Raw genomic sequence first — 12,225 nt, forward strand, 5'->3', positions numbered from 1 at the left:
TGCTAATTCCCATTGTCGCTAGGGTGCCCCTATTCACTACTCGGTAGCGTTTCATTGATTAGTCACATCCGACGGAATGGACTTTTGTATCAAAAGTTGAATGTTCATCAAACTTATGACAAAAACAAAGCTTCATATTATTTCTTATAGTTTTGAAAATATAATTTTGTTCCGTATCTTTTAAATTTTTTCATATTTGATGCAGTCCATCTTATTCGATTTTGTGGAGAAGTCTACTATATAGAGGAAAATGTATTGTTATAAAGGAAAGAGTTAGGAATAATCTAGACAGAGATATATCGTTCTTTCTTGTATTATGTTGTATCATAGCTTTTAGCATAATGTCCTTTTCTTTCATTACTTGAACAAACTGAGGCAATCGAGTTGTACTAATTCAAAATCAAAAAATCTTCACAACCTTGCCACAAAACCCATTATTTGTGAGGGGAAGTACTATACGAATCAACGTGATTCCAATGAGAGATGGCAGATATTATTTCTTATAATCATCCAAATTCACATATGTCCGTAGCAATTCTGGAAAGGAATAATTGTCATTCACGGAATCTCAAAATAGCTACGCCACAATTGCTTTTACGTTCGTCACCTTACATGCAATGAAAATAATCGTTAAAGTTAAATTGGACACTATCATAGGAAATTGGCAGTAGGTTAAGTGCTTTTTTTGTGAACATTATATACCGTCGTGCAGCTCCAACCACAGGGGCTCGTATAGTTGCTTACAAATAACCTGTCATACATGTACTATATAATAACTACAAGGGAGGACACTTCTCTCTTTTCTCGCGCGACCCATTTAAGAATAAACGCTGTTATTTGAAGCTAGATTTCACGTAGCGAAATAAATTTTGTACCTATGTTTATCTCCGACATTCAACTTTGTATGCATATCCAAAGTTTGGCTTATTATCATACATTTAAGGAATGACAGACCATTTTCCCACGCTACTGCTCGACATGGTCGTGGTCGCGCCCGCTTAATAGGCAAGAGAGATCTCGCTGAATGGAATACTGTCCTCTCATTGGTTAAAAGAAAATGACATCCTGCATTTATTTATAACTTATTTTAAGTTGGTCAGTGAGAAGGTATTATTCCATTCAGCGCGTTGTTCTCGCATATTAAGGAAAGCAATCACGGGTCGTGCGGCATGATACCAAATCTTACAGTTTCAGTTGTGAAAATAAAAAGATATATTCTTCACGTGAAAATATAGAAATGAAAAAATAAGAAAATCATTTCCTCGAGCATTGTCTATATTTTACAATTAAGTATATAATAAAAGTGGTTAACATTCTACATTAGCAAAAAAAAGTCAAATTCTTGAGGAAGTGCGTATTTTTTTGTTTGTTTTAAAACAATCGGTATATTCCCATTTTCCAAGGGATTTCAGAACAAGAAATGGGAATTGTACTGGATTTACTATACTGGTTACAATGGTGCTAGTATTTGCGAGTTCACCCATGATCCAGACTCACATACGTTTGAATTATGCAACAAACCTCCTGTCAGAAACGTTGCTACAGGAAATCGAAAAGGGCAAAGACAGCTAAACATTCTTTAATGAATTGAAAAGAAAAAATGAAAGGTTTCCTGACTGTTATTGAATGATAATTTAATATTCCGCATAGTTGGGTGTAGTTGTAGCTTCTATAGCGTAATATTATAGGTTAAAATATATGTATAACGAAATGCAATGCCCGCTGTAAGATGTCATAATCTACTATTTTGTAACACACTGTATGTGTGTGCATAAGTTATATTATGTTATTCTCAAATAATACCATAAAATAGCACCACACATTCCATATTTGTTGCCATTTTTCTTGCCGATGTCATGATTTAAATTTTTGCACATAAAGCGAAAGAGTGTACAGAAAAAATTATTTAATTATTTACGGGATGTAAGTATTTACAACCAACTCCAAAATCAATCCATTTCTCATAATAAAGGTTGCTCAAACAACAATGCTTAAAAACAGAAAATGAAACATAATATATTCATTGGCTCTCACGTCAATGTTCAGTATCATTTTTAGGTGAAACCGTACACTCTAAATCGCCGAGAATACCAAAGGAAGGCGTAATTACATTAAAAACCAACAACCGACTGACAGTTTCCAATAATGCAAGGCCTGAATGCATATGACGTTTTCAAAGAGTCTGTGCAAATGTTTAAGTAAAGGTTATTTTGACAGTAAATACCACACTCGCTACTCTAGCCTTGAATGCATATGACGTTTTCAAAGAGTCTGTGCAAATGTTTAAGTAAAGGTTATTTTGACAGTAAATACCACACTCGCTACTCTAGCTTTTTTAAACCACGAGGAACTAAACTGATCGGTTCTACTAACTTTTCACTTGAATAACAAAACAAATGCAAACGTTCTAGAACTTGAGAATGGATCTTAAATTTACAAATTATAAGGGATTTATATTACTTCAAACAGGAAATAATTTGGCCTCAAGAGTTAAATGACAATTAAGAGCCCTTTCAAGTAATGAAGCAGGTGTATCAGTCCTTTTATTCTTCTTTTTCTCTCTCATAAAGTTGTATTTTTTTCTGGATATATGACAAGATAAAACAAGGAAATAAAAGCTGACATTATTAAATGATGTAGGGAGAGGGGCTTCCCCGAAATTTACTAGTTTTGGAAAATATATTGAACAATTTATTTTGGTTCATCAAGAAATAGATTTTATTTGATTTTTTGGAACGCACAATATTTACATGAATGATATGATGAGAAAACTTGTATAGAACTTCGATTTTCTTGCGCATTCGTTCGGAATTTGTTTAACCTCTGATCGTAATTTTTTCAACAAGGGATAAAATTGTTTCGATTAGTGGATCACAACTGGGTGAAGAAATGGAACGCATCTCAGTGAAAGATAAATCTTTGTATGTTTTTTGAGGGGTTCTTTCCTTTTTCGGACTGTGCAAACCTTTATATGTTTGTAGAGGTATTCATTTCTTTTCTAAGACTACTTGAGTTTTGAATAAAGTTGTAGAAAATGATTTCATAAAGGGATTGTTTAAATCTCTGGAGGTAAATTAATTTTTAAAACAGAATCAGAAATGAGACTTTTATTTGGTGATATTTATTTGGTGATATATCAGTAATAAGTTATTTTCCTCAGAAATAGGTAGTCCAGTATGGGGTTTCTTTTCGTAAGATTTCAAACCCAAAAAGCTCCCCGTTGTTCTTTTTTCCATGCTAATGCAGTAAGAAGACATATGCTGACTAGACTACCCGAGGTGTACTGTCGAACGAAATAAGAAGAGTAAATAATCCCAAAGCGATATATTTTAGCTCGTGGCTTCGTCAGTTCTGGTATCACACGATGAAATATATCAGTAATTAACGTACGAAAATAAAATATCGTCTATGTATTTTCATTATTAAATGATTCAGAATACAGTGGCAGTTTTAACCACTACTGTGTTCCTCACAAAATGCACCCTCCTCAATCAATATTCAACATAAAAGAAAGGCATCCACAACTTTCTTCTACTTATTTGGATAGATATAATGAAAAAGTAAGGTCCAAAAATGTCTAATAAATAAAATAAACTATCTTAGACGCATCCATATTATCATTTGTACTGCAAACACTCAAACAATTTAATGAAACAGATTGTTATATAAACGACTATAATATGCAAAGCTAGTTTGGTACATCTGTTTATTACTAGGAACATTTGTTTAAAATATTATTCAATTCTTAGAAAGTGTCAACATAAAATGTTTATCACTGCGGGTTGCAGATGAGAACGCCCCCTCGTAACTTTACCTTTTCCTTTGGTCGCTAAGTGCTGATTTTTAGTACGTTGTTCGCTCTTCAGTGGGACACAGGTATGCGGTGTTGGGCGTCCCCTGATAGAAATATAGGTCATTAACCCAAGGTAACTAAGATATTCCTGATTAGTTCAGGTGAAAGCCAGACAGCTAACACGATTGAGGCATTTCATTCATACATTCGTCTCTAATAAAAGCTGCTAACGTGTTATTAAATCTTCGAGACACATGCCGCTAGTGAACGAAACAGTTCACGGTCAGATTGGGTAAGTCAATAAAGGTATCCCAAATATTGTCGTAAATTATGTTAAAGGCGCTGTACGACAAAGGTTTTATTTGCTTGTTCTAAACGGAACAGCCTATTTATCGCAACTGGTGAAATGTCAACAAACAAGCTAACAAACAAACAAAAACAAACAAGCGGAGCAAGCAAACAAAAACCGGGATTGACTTTGTGTGGTTTGACGCAAATTTTAAGCGCATGATAGGCTATATATAATGGCCAGTATGCTTGGTACAGGAAGAACCCAGGAACACTTCGGGAGAAACCACAGACCCGTGGGAAGCTACTGGCAAGGTATCTCAAATGTCTATGATAGTTAAGCCTAGTCTCCAACTCACATGGTCAGAGGTGAGATGTGTAAGTGATTTGTAGAGGCAAGCTCGGCCACCCGTCGCTCCCATCACTAAGGGATGAATATTGAAAATGACATTGAATGCCAAACATGGTTCAGCATATTTTTTTTGGTTACATCAATCGCACAAGAAAAAGTATAAGAAATACAAAAATATTCATACTGGGCTCATTTGTTGCAGTGTGGCTACGGAAATTATGTATCTTCTCAAGTTAGCGTCTATATCGCCTTGAAATTCTATTTCAAATTGTAATATTAAATATTACAAATACTGATTATGTCAGAAGAAATGATTATATTTTTATTCGCACAGCAGTTTTCATTGTACATTTAATTATAATCCCAAGAAAATCTAACGAATGGGAATGCAGACATATTAAAGTGCACTGATCGTGTTTATTTTCATGCAGAAAACCTTGTATAGAAAAAGATTGGCGATATCCTCCAAAGAGACATGTATGCAGATTTGCCATTATCATAACAACATCTGACCCATTGTATGAGACAGGAATACTTGACCCGATAAAAATGACAATATGAAAAAGGACTACCGTTGTGATAAATCACATTTACACTGAATTCCTAATAAAGTCCGATGTACTTCATATTACGCGTCCTTCTAGTAAATAACAATTCCACCATAGCCATAATTACAGAATAGGTAGTGCATAAAAAAAGTGAATTTCCATGTAAAATCATCAATAAATAATGATAATAGATGGATTAAACCTTCACACGGGGATCTATGGTAACGAAACCTGATACCCGTATAAAATGTTCTTAACATAAGGGTTGCGACTCGATTCAATGTGATTTCACATCGTGCGATGTTAATTCTAAGTTTCTAAGGTGAAGATACTTCAACAATATCACTGTGTACGAGAAGAAACGTATCCTGTATACAGTAACGTATTTGGAGGTAGGGTTATACACTCGTAAACCACAGTCTTTGAACCTAGTTGTACATGGATCCGATAATGTTTTGTGTGTATTTAGTGTAGTGCGTGTATAATATTATTTGTATGATTGTATGCTCCTCTTACAACATTGTCAAAAGCGAATGTACGGTAATCAGTACCTTGACAAGTAGGCTAGATAACCATCACATTTATTGGTTAAAAGCCTAAAATAAAATAAAAAAGCTTGCTGCATGATCGATCGGAAAGCAAAGACAGAATAATATTCGACAAGGAAGTATCTGTACGATTAACTCGTATACCAAGAGCTTGCACAGTGTAAAAGGGAATTTCCTTATGGAATGTTGTAAAAGTCGGGAATTATGTCACCCACTGGCGGATGATGGACAGCTGGTTTCAGACTGTGTCCCTTACAAAGCACGTTAAATCCCAATACATTAGAAGACAAACCTACACAATAAAGTTGGTGTTGACAGCTAAAGAAGATCAGTATAAAAGAAGATTTTTCCCCGATTATGCAATTAGCTCTAAAGCAGAATAGAAGCAATACATTACAAGGGCGCTGAAATGATTTACGACATGCATCATTACAAAGTTAGCATGAAATGATTTACGACATGCATCATTACAAAGTTAGCATGAAATGATTTACGACATGCATCATTACAAAGTTAGCATGAAATGATTTACGACATGCATCATTAAAAAGTTAGCATGCCTATTATGACAAAGGTTGTTGATTATGTTATGCTCTAGGAGTGAAGTTTTTTTTTCTTCTGCACACATCCTGAGTAAAACAGATAGCAATGGTTATATCATTAATCTATGAGTTATGCATACTAACACTTACTGCAGGTGCAGTATGAGATAGAACATGCATTGCTCCTATATATAAATATATTTCGTAAACTCCAGGAAAATAAACAATGTATTTTTCATTAATGAAATATAGACACTTAAGGTCTAAATGTGATAACCGTACATGCAAAAACTTAATAATGCAAGTGTTAATTAAGTGAAGAAGTGAGTGTTATCGGTTATTCGTTCAGAGGAGAGAAACATGGTAAGACCTTAGGATATCAACTAGTATCGATAATCTACAAATTGTATATTTATATAAAATCTCTGGTCAGATTGATAACTGAACATATAAATGATCTTATTGTAACTTGAATATTCTGCTTTAGAATTATAATTACTACCTCATACAAGACCATGACTCGAACTTCACTACCGACTGTGCATAGCATTGGCTGCAGTATTAAGTTTCCCAATAGCATAACAAAATACCAGTTGACCATAGCAAATTGTAATATTTGCATACGTCTGTTTATAAAATGCTACAATATGTATTGGTTTTAGTGGAAGTTCATCCTATGTTACTAAAGGGCATCCTATGTTACTAAAGAACATCCTAATGGGCATCCTATGTTACTAAATGGTATCCTATATTACTAAAGGGCATCCTATGTTACTTAAGGGCATACGATGTTACTAAAGGGCATCCTATGTTACTAAAGGGCATCCTATGTTACTAAATGGTATCCTATGTTACTAATGGGCATCATATGTTACTAAAGGGCATCCTATGTTACTAAAGGGCATCCGATGTTACTAAAGGGCATCCGATGCTTCGCTCAATCCATATTGGTAGTATATAAGGACTGTAAGATCTTATCATCGTTGTTGTGTAACTTACTGCTTTGAACTCTAGAAAAATATTTTATTGGTTGATTTGGATGATAATTGTTAAGATGGATGGCTAATAATATTTAGCGATTGGGTGCACAAGGGGCATTACCATTACGCCATAGGTTTACAATATGAGTCAAACAGGAAATCATGTTATATTTTAACATTACCATTCCATTTGTGCCCAATGAATGTTTGAATTAAAGTCTATTTTCATGTTGAAAAATGTAAGTAGCACAACAGGGATGGTAATGTTAAAATTTTGAGATACTGCTAAGCACCTTGGTTTTTATATAGTATCCAACAAATACCCCACTACCCAGTACCTAGTTTTTTATATACTATCCAGCACATCCACTACTATCCAGGCCATATATATTTTGTATATACTATCCAGCACGTACCCTACTATCCAGCACTTAATTGTTGATATACTATCCAGAACACAAACATTATCCAACGAAAAGGGTAAGTGTGTTTATACACACGCTATACTTATATACATGTACATACAAACACTATCATATACAAGCTGACAGGGTAGATATGTTTATAGACACACTATACCCATACACACATTCATCACTTCACAGTGTTTCTCTAAAAGCTTCTTCTTACCGTTGGGTAATAGACCAAAAACCTTCTTTCGGCAACAATGTCTTTCTACACATCCCTTCATTTCCCGAAGGCCCAAAATGTCTACACAAAGACCAGGACGTCTGGGTTGAACAGCAAAGCTGGAAACGATGGTCGATGAATCTAGTTTTACCAGCGTCTTGTCCGGCTATCTTGAGAATGGGTCACACAATGTAACAGTTCGCCGGTATATTGTTTGATCGCTCACCATAGCGTATTTTCTGGCGTTACAAAAATCGCAATCGGTTTACATCTTGTTCCTAGAAGTTCAAGGAGAATCCATTTCTTTTGTAGTAGACATTCATCTCGAAGTCAAATACATTTCGTCTTCGACGAAATCTTTATAGAAAACAAAGAAGAAAGTAAACTTTGGTTAACTCGGAAAAGACATAAGGACAGTATTATTATTTAAATTACTCAAAATCCATTTCAACAAACGAAAGCACATCGCATCATCTGTCACAATGTACATTATGTGATGTACTGCATACAAATGCAAGAGACAAACATCAAATGCATGTGTTGGCAAAACATTTGTGTGAACCTTATTTCAATATGACGATGACACTTAGTTGCCACATGCATATTCACTCATTGATTTAAAAGATGGAATTCTGATTATTAGAGATTTTGAACAAATTTGTTTCACAATTGGTATCAAGAAGGAGGTCCTGTAATTTCCACGTCACCTTCCTAGTTTTCGCCTTTCTAATACATCTAATAACAACATTCGTTCGTTTCATTGTAAATGTATTCAAAATGACACCCTTTCAATCTCATCCTCCTGCCAAATTGATTCATGCACCGCATGTCGTCAGCTGCGAAAAAATGGAAGAAGCTAGCTTCATTGAAGTGTCAAGAAGGTAGATGTCAACTACTACAAGGCATTATTCACATACTGCATAAAATACTGCATTTCTTGAAAACCATAAAGCAGCTTTGCTAAGATTGGCTAATTCAAGAATCAATACTCAAAAGCAAAACAACCCAAAACGGTTTGAACCATGGTGGAAGTATATCTTTAGGATGTGTCATTATTCGTTCACCTTTAAAATGGGATCCTAATACCGAATCAAGAAACTCAAATCCCTTAAAGACAGCAGATCAATACGAAGAGAAGAGTGGTTTGTGCAACAAGATTACACTCTAAGAAGAAAAGGATAGACCCCAAGAACAGTCATCAAAAACAACCTTCTCCTGCAAGAAAGAGGGGTACTACTGCAAGAACGAGACGTACTCAATAAAACCTCGTAGCTTGGTGGCGGTTACTTTTACCGCTTCCTATTCTTCTTCTTCTTTCATCATGACGCCTACCAAAGTCTTTTTAGGACCAGTATTTCTACATTTGTTGATAAATGGAAAACTTATTTCTAAAGGAACTTCTACTTCTTCGGCGACAAATGACGTATTCTTCTATTGCAGCGGTTTCCAAACTACGGCCCGCGGGCCGGATGCGGCCCGCGAGGCCCTCACATCCGGCCCGTGGAGACCTTTTTGTCTACGGAAAAAAAATTACGGAAATTTACGTGTATCCTGCCAAGATCAGCCGCCGCTTACGTGGACGTTATGTTTTTACCGAATTAAAATAGAGGCGCGCAGTAGTGCGTTATGTTTTCCAACCGATCACTACATTGCAAAACCTTATTCGCTGCTTAGTTTTTCTACTTCCGTTCACAGTCAATGAGATGATATAACGCCATCTAGTGGCGGAGTTTTTAAATGGTTTGCTGCTTGTTCAAGACTTGATTATTTTGATCACAGTTTGCCAGTTGCGGTTGACTGCTGCGATGAGGAGGTGTTGGTGTCAGTTAGCGTCTGATTGCGAATATTCTGAAGAGGAAACATTAAAAGCAACAATCTCTCTACCATAAGTGGATATATTTGCACACTATATTCAGGTAAGTTTAACTTAAGAAATCATAAGAATTTTTAAAAATTGTTTCGGGTCATTTGCAGCTATAATTGCGACGAAATTAGTTCGCATAATCAGGTTTTTTGAGCGATATTGTGTGCAAGATACTTTCAGTTTCACTATTTATTCATGTTGAATTCACTTTATTTTAGTGCCCAGCGATGGCCGAGAAGAGGAAAAGAAAAACAGACGATGAGTGTCGGCAATTTCAAGAAGAATGGAGTCTGAAATACTTCTTCATCAAATCCGACGAGAAAGCATTGTGTGTGATTTGCAACGAAACCGTGGCTGTGATGAAAGAATACAACCTGCGCCGTCATCATCAAAGCAAACATCAGGAGAAATATGCACAGTTGGAGGGTAAAGTCCGTGCCGAAAAATTTTCTAAATTACAAAATCAACTCACATCTCAGAGGACATTGTTCAGTAAATCCTCAAATGAAAATGAATCCTTAACTAAGGCCAGTTATAAAGTTGCCTACGTCCTGGCTAAAAGTGGCAAACCGTTTACAGATGGTGAAGTAGTGAAGGAATGTTTGTTGGAGGTGGCTGAGGAACTTTGCCCAGAAAAGTCAAAACAATTTGAAAGTGTAGCTTTGGGTGCAAATGCCATTGCCCGCCGTGTTGCAGACATGGGTGAAAACATTGTGACTCAAATAGCGAAAAATGAAGCAAGTTTCGCCATTTTTCAATTGCAATGGATGAATCGCTGGACAGCTGTTCCACCTCTCAACTGCTTGTGTTCATTAGAGGTGTAGATGAAGACATGAACATAACACAAGAGCTGGCTTCCCTACATAGCATGTATAGCACTGTTACAGGAGAGGATATATTCAATGAGTTGAAAAAAACATTTGCTGATTATAACTTGGACTGGACTAACCTCAGTTGCCTGACTGTTGATGGACGAAGGAACATGAGTGACATAAAGAAAGGCTTGGTTGGACAAGTGAAGCAGATGTGTAATGAGAAAAACATTCTACAACCAATGTTCCTGCACTGTATTATTCACCAGCAAGCTTTGTGTGCTAAATATGTGGACATTAGCAGTGTACTGAATCCTGTGGTGAAGATGGTGAATTTAATAAGGTAACATGGGCTCAACCACAGACAGTTCAGAGACATGTTGAAAGATACAGACACAGAATCGCAAGATTTACCATATTACACAGCAGTAAGATGGCTAAGTTGTGAGAAAGTTCTGAGCAGAGTATTTAAGTTAAGAAAGGAAATAGGTGACTTCCTGGAAAGTAAAGGCAAGCCACAGCCATTACTGTCTGATGAAGAGTGGGTATGGAAATTGGCCTTTGCTGCAGACATAACTAGTCATTTAAATTTTCTGAACCTAAAACTACAAGGAGAGGAAAATCTAGTTTCTGATCTATACACCCACCTAAAGGCCTTCAGATCCAAACTTGTCTTGTTTTTGGAACAAGTACAGGCCAACAACTTGACGCACTTTCAGCAGTGCAAGGTCTTCATGGCTGAAGCAACAGCTGAGTTCCCCACGTCATTTGCATGCGAGATCATCAAAGACCTCCAGCTGAAGTTTCAGCAGCGGTTTTCTGACTTGGATTCAAAGGCAGAAGAAGTGAGACTGTTTCAAAACCCATTTGAAGCAGATGTGGCCAGTTGCCCAAATGAACTGCAGCTGGAGGTCATTGAGTTGCAAGCAAATGACCTCCTTAGGGACAAGTTCAAAGAAGGACTGGTGGGCTTTTACCAGTTTTTGCCCAAGGAAGACTTTCCTAATGTCAAAACTTTTGCATCAAGGTACCTTTCAATCTTTGGAACAACATACCTGTGTGAACAAACATTTTCAAGAATGAAATACGTGAAGAACAATTTGAGAACAAACTTGTCCGATGATAATCTCAGGTCACTGTTGATGTTAGGGACATCAAATCTAAAGCCAGAAATGTCTGCTATTTTGGCATCCAGGAAACAATTTCACCATTCCCACTAATACAGGTGTTCATGTGTAGTGTATCAATGTGTTATTAAATAATAACTGAATAAAATAATATTAAATAAATAATTAAAAACAACATCCATGTTTTGATTCTTTTTTATTTGGACCTCGAGTGTGTAGTCGGCCCCCGAACTGCTGTTTGATAGTTAATGCGGCCCTCGGGCTGAAAAGTTTGGAGACCCCTGTTCTATTGCATTCGAATCTGCTGTTCGTTCAAGGAGGAGGTATATTTTGCCTATGCTGATAGGACCATTGGTAAAAGTGGGATCAATTGGTGGATAGCTTTTAGTAGGAGTGATTAGATTAGGGAAACAATATATAAAGGACATATTGGTCTGGAAGACATCACAATTGGCACATTTCAATCTTTTGGAAGGACGAGACTAAACTTTATTTCCATACAACCAGTGGGTGGTAGGAAAAAACGAATACCCTTAATAATAATCTCAACGTGATGTTAAAGGTACAATAAAAAGTATAATCTTTGATCGAACAGATGAGTCAGAAAACGAAAATCGTAAATGTACTGTCAATTATTGCAATGTCTTGACCTTTTTCGCCAGAAAGCTTTCGTCAAGACAACTAAACCTTCTCTGAGAGATTTCAAGACTACTGAAAAGTAAAGAAAAGCAAACGGCAATA

At 36.2% G+C, this 12,225-nt stretch overlaps 3 protein-coding genes across 3 annotated transcripts; all 3 read left to right on the forward strand.

Moving 5' to 3' along the window:
* The first annotated feature begins 9,772 nt into the window (after positions 1-9,772).
* LOC149786900 (general transcription factor II-I repeat domain-containing protein 2-like) lies at positions 9,773-10,369 on the forward strand. The gene has a single exon (XM_089975993.1). It carries the CDS (start codon positions 9,773-9,775, stop codon positions 10,367-10,369), a length of 597 nt encoding a protein of 198 aa, XP_089832119.1.
* Positions 10,370-10,377: 8 nt separating this feature from the next.
* LOC149786901 (general transcription factor II-I repeat domain-containing protein 2A-like) lies at positions 10,378-10,704 on the forward strand. Its single transcript, XM_089975994.1, has one exon. The coding sequence runs from the start codon at positions 10,378-10,380 to the stop codon at positions 10,702-10,704; it is 327 nt and encodes a 108-aa protein (XP_089832120.1).
* Positions 10,705-10,734: 30 nt separating this feature from the next.
* On the forward strand, positions 10,735-11,577 carry LOC149786902 (general transcription factor II-I repeat domain-containing protein 2A-like). Its single transcript, XM_089975995.1, has one exon. It carries the CDS (start codon positions 10,735-10,737, stop codon positions 11,575-11,577), a length of 843 nt encoding a protein of 280 aa, XP_089832121.1.
* The last annotated feature ends 648 nt before the right edge of the window (positions 11,578-12,225 follow it).

The sequence above is a fragment of the Sinohyriopsis cumingii genome, chromosome 12 (assembly GCF_028554795.1).
Source record: "Sinohyriopsis cumingii isolate HCF-2022 chromosome 12, ASM2855479v2, whole genome shotgun sequence".
Classification (NCBI taxonomy): Eukaryota; Metazoa; Mollusca; class Bivalvia; order Unionida; family Unionidae; genus Sinohyriopsis; species Sinohyriopsis cumingii.

Coding starts and splice junctions, on each gene's coding strand:
- LOC149786900 (XM_089975993.1), top strand. CDS start 9,773: ATGGCCGAGAAGAGGAAAAGAAAAACAGACGATGAGTGTCGGCAATTT.
- LOC149786901 (XM_089975994.1), top strand. CDS start 10,378: ATGAACATAACACAAGAGCTGGCTTCCCTACATAGCATGTATAGCACT.
- LOC149786902 (XM_089975995.1), top strand. CDS start 10,735: ATGTTGAAAGATACAGACACAGAATCGCAAGATTTACCATATTACACA.